The following is a 4,212-nucleotide window of genomic DNA, read 5'->3' as shown; positions in this document are numbered from 1 at the left end:
AAAAAAAAAAAAAAAAAAAAAAAAAAAAAACAACAAAAACCACCACCACCAACAACAACAAAACAAACAAAAAAACCCCAAATCTTTTAAGCTGGACACGGTGGCACACAAATGTTGTCCCACTGATTCCAGAGGCTAAGGAGGCCCAGGTCACATGAGCTCAGAGTTCTAGACCAGCCTGGGCAACATCTTTTTTTTAAATATTTATTTTTAGTTTTTTTAGGTGGACATGATATCTTTATTTCATTTTTATGTGGTGCTGAGAATCGAACCCAGTGCCTCACACATGCTAGGTGAGTGCTCTACCACTTTTGAGCCACAACCCCAGTCCCTGGGCAATATCTTAAACAAAAAAAAATCCCTTTATTGAAGTTTTTTTTTTTTTAGAGAGAGACGAGAGAGAGAGAGAGAGAGAGAGAGAGAAAGAGAGAGAGAGAGAGAGAATCTTTTAATATTTATTTATTTTAGTTCTCGGCGGACACAACATCTTGGTTTGTATGTGGTGCTGAGGATCGAACCCAGGCCACACACATGCCAGGCGAGCGCGCTACCGCTTGAGCCACATCCCCAGCCCCCCTTTATTGAAGTTTTAGTAGAGAAAACTTTAGTAGATATGTCTATTCATTTTACTCCTTTACTGGAAGACTTTATTATTGTTGTTATTTTTAAGTAATGTTACAGATTTCTCTTTTTCTTGCTTTTATTACAATACTGGGAATCCAAGGCAGGGGCTCCTGCATGCTAGACAAGTGCTCTACCACTGAGCCACATCCCCAGCCTTTTTTTTTTTTTTTGATTCAGGGTTTTGCTAAGTTACCCAGGCTGGCCTTGAACTTGTGTTCCTCCTGTCTCAGCCTCCCAAGTCGCTGGGAATAGAGGTGCCTGGTTAGAAAATATTTCTTAAACAAAGACAGGTCCCTGCTCTGTGGGGCTTCTTGTCTGCAGGTATGTTGACAAATAGCAAGGACAATCACTTTTTTAGTTTTATACCATTTTTGAGGGGGAGGTGGGTACCAGAGATTGAACTCAGGGGCACTTGACCACTGAGCCACATCACTAGCCCTATTTTGTATTTTATTTAGGGACAGAGTCTCACTGAGTTGATTAGGGCTTCGCTTTGGCTGAGGATTTTTTTAATATTTATTGTTTAGTTGTAGGTGGTCACAATATCTTTATTTTATTTATTTTTATGTGGTGCTGAGGATGGAACTCAGGGCCTTGCGCGTGCTAGGCAAACACTCTACCACTGAGCCACAACCCCAGCCCACTGAGGCTGGTTTTGAACTCAGCAATCCTCCTGCCTCAGTCTCCCGAGCTGCTGGGATTACAGGCATGTGCCATGTTGCCGGCAGTTTTTTACACCATTTTATTGTGTGTTAATATCAGGTGTTTCCCCCAGAAGTAGGACAGGGCTCCTTGTACTCCACCCATTTTTCTTTCTTTCTTTCTTTTTTACATTTTTGTAGTTGTAGATGGACAGCATGTCCTTTTTATTTGTTTATTTTTATGTGGTGCTGAAGATCGAACTCAGTCCCTCACTCATGCTAGGCAAGTGCTCTGCCACTGAGCCTCAGCCCTCCATCCATTTTTCAAAGGAGGAAAGTGAGACTCAGAAGTGACTGCCCACAGTCACCAGGGAGTAGGTTGGGGAACCTAGATTCCAAAGCAGGTTTTAGAAGTCAGTATTGTGCAAGGCACATCAGCTGCTAGATAAGACTTGATGGTCTAGTTTCTCATGTGGTCCTGGCTATACCTGCTTTGCAATTGACTGAGGCGTTTCTTAAAGATCCAGACTTCTGGGCCCCACCCCACTCTTACAGAATAGGGGACTCTTCAGCTGGATTCAGACATTTGTAGTTTTTGGAAGCTTTTCTAGTGTACATTTTATGGATGTATGGGGAATCATATTTAAGACTTTGGGCATGCTAGCTAATAACTGAATAACTGAGCTATACAGTTCCACTTATTTTACACACACACACACACACACACATATATATATATAAAAAAATATATATATATATTCTTTTTTCTTTTTCTTTTCTTTTTTGTTTTTTTTTTTTTGGGGCACTGGGGATTGAATTCAGGAGCATTCTATTACTGAGTTACATCCCAACCTTTTTTAGTGTGTGTGTGTGGAGCTGAGGATTGAACCCAGGGCCTTGTGCATTCGAGGCAAGTACTCTACCAACTGAGGTATATCCCCAGTCCTGTCCCCAACTTTTTTTATTTTGAGACAAGGTCTTGCTAAATTGTCCAGGCTGTCCTTGAATTTGTAATCCTCCTGGCTCAGCCTCTTGAAATGCTGAGATTACAGGCGTGTGCTTCCACAGCTGGCTTTTTTCATTTTTAGGGCTGGGGATCTGACCTACAGCTTCATCATGCCAGGAAGTGCCCCACAGCACCTCTTCACACAGGTGCACAAGTAGATGTTCTGGGCAATACACAGACAAGTGGGCTTTACCGAGAGGGTGGCCCCTAAATTTGTTTATGAAGCTGAGTTGAATTTGGGCACATGCAGGGGGTGGGGAGGAGAGCCATATCAGGTTTGTCAGATGGAGAATGGAAGCCCAGGCCTTTCACGGTCCCTCTTCATTACTGTCCCCATCATTGTTCCCCCTCATCACCCTTCCCATCTTCCTCTTCAGCCTCTTCCCCAAAGCTCAACAGCCTCTTCATGGGCTGAGCACAAGAGAAGGTTCGGGTGTTGTAGCATGTAAAGCACATGCTCAGGGCTGAGAAGCAAAGATGGGATAAACAAAAAAAGGACACGAAGTGACAGGTGACCCGGGAAGGCCAGGTGCAGGGTCCATCATTATGGGCAGACATAAGAGAGCCAGGAAAAGGCCACCCACAAACTTGGGTGAATGTGAAGGTCACTGGAAGAGACAGATGTAAGAAGTTCCCACACGAAGACGGAACAGACTCCATGCACGGACATAAAGGGATGCAAAGGACACCCGCAGGGGACAGGTGAGGGGCACAAACGGCCAGGGATGGTTGATTTCTCAGAACTGTGAAGAGGCCTGAGCCGCAAGCCGGCCTCTTTACCCTACTTAACCGAGAGGGGACTAACCACAAGTGCCCGACCCTGGCTTCCAGCTCCCTGCCCATTCTCTCTCCCTGGCTGCTGCCCTGGGATCCAGGCCCCAGGCCCCGGGGTAACGTGCACTGGACGAGCACTCTGGTGGCAGAGGGCGATCGCTTCCCCCTATGTCGTGTTTATTTCAGCTCTCAGATGTTTAGTATCAGGGCTTCAGTCTCTCCTCCTTCTGGCTTGCAGCCCAAAGTCCTGGCTCTTCTTGGGGCGTTTCGTTCTAACTTCCAGGCCCAGTTGACTCGGGAGCCCCAGGTCACTTTCTCTTTAAAGTACTTTCTCACTCCGCCACCTTCCCAGACTCCCTCTCTTTCCCGACATGGCTTGCAGCTTCTAAGCGCACCACAACTCCCATAAATCTTAGCGCCCAAGGGGCAATCCTAGGGAACTTCAAGTACCGAAATGCTCTCCTTCTGTCTCCTTGACTACCGCGGTGACCGATGGGGTTTGTAGTCACTTAGGAATTGTCAGCCTACCAAAAGAAACTACTCATCCCAGGGGTCCCTGCGACAGAGGCGGGTTTCCCCTCCTGTCTTCATGCGCACCCCTTAATCCGCCCTCGGACTTCAACTCCCGCCGTGCCTTGCGCCGAGATCCCTGCGGGGGAAGAATGGGGCTGTATCCAAAGTGTTCCCTGGGAGTTGTAGTTCCTATGTTGGTGAGGCGAGGAGGAGGCGGAGTGACTCGGCGGCCATTAGCTGTGTGTAGTTGCCTGGGACTGGGAGCATAAGTGAAGAGGGAAGCCTTATTCGGTGGAAATCAACTGTGGCCATGGGCTCCTGCCGGGGCTAGTCCTAGAATACGGAGCAGGCGGGCTTTTCGGTTCTCCGCCCCGCCCCGTGGCGGGGCCTACTAGGCCTCCGGGCATCCCCGGTCTCACGTAGGCCTAGTCTGCCGGCAAGGGCGCTCCAAAGGCGGGAGGCGCCATGTCGCTGGTTGCTTACGCCAGCAGCGATGAGAGTGAGCCAGACGAGGCTGAGCCCGAGCCGGAGGAAGAGGAGGCGGCGGCTCCTGCGTCTGGGCCCACTTTAGGGGGCTTGTTCGCTTCGCTCCCCGCTCCCAAGGGTCCGGCCTTGCTGCCCCCGCCCCCCCAGATGCTGGCCCCAGCCTTCCCC

At 48.6% G+C, this 4,212-nt stretch overlaps 1 protein-coding gene across 1 annotated transcript in view; it reads left to right on the top strand.

Annotated features, from left to right (window-relative positions):
• The first annotated feature begins 3,751 nt into the window (after positions 1 to 3,751).
• The window catches only part of Prcc (proline rich mitotic checkpoint control factor), a 27,522-nt gene continuing 27,061 nt past the window's right edge, over positions 3,752 to 4,212 (top strand). The window contains exon 1 of the mRNA XM_048814939.1: positions 3,752 to 4,212. Coding sequence (XP_048670896.1) covers positions 4,024 to 4,212 — 189 coding nt within the window. The 5' untranslated portion in view covers positions 3,752 to 4,023.

Source organism: Marmota marmota, unplaced genomic scaffold (assembly GCF_001458135.2).
Source record: "Marmota marmota marmota unplaced genomic scaffold, marMar, whole genome shotgun sequence".
In the NCBI taxonomy this organism is placed as follows: Eukaryota; Metazoa; Chordata; class Mammalia; order Rodentia; family Sciuridae; genus Marmota; species Marmota marmota.
Note: the sequence above shows the minus strand (reverse complement) of the source record. Positions and strands in the feature narration are given on the sequence as shown.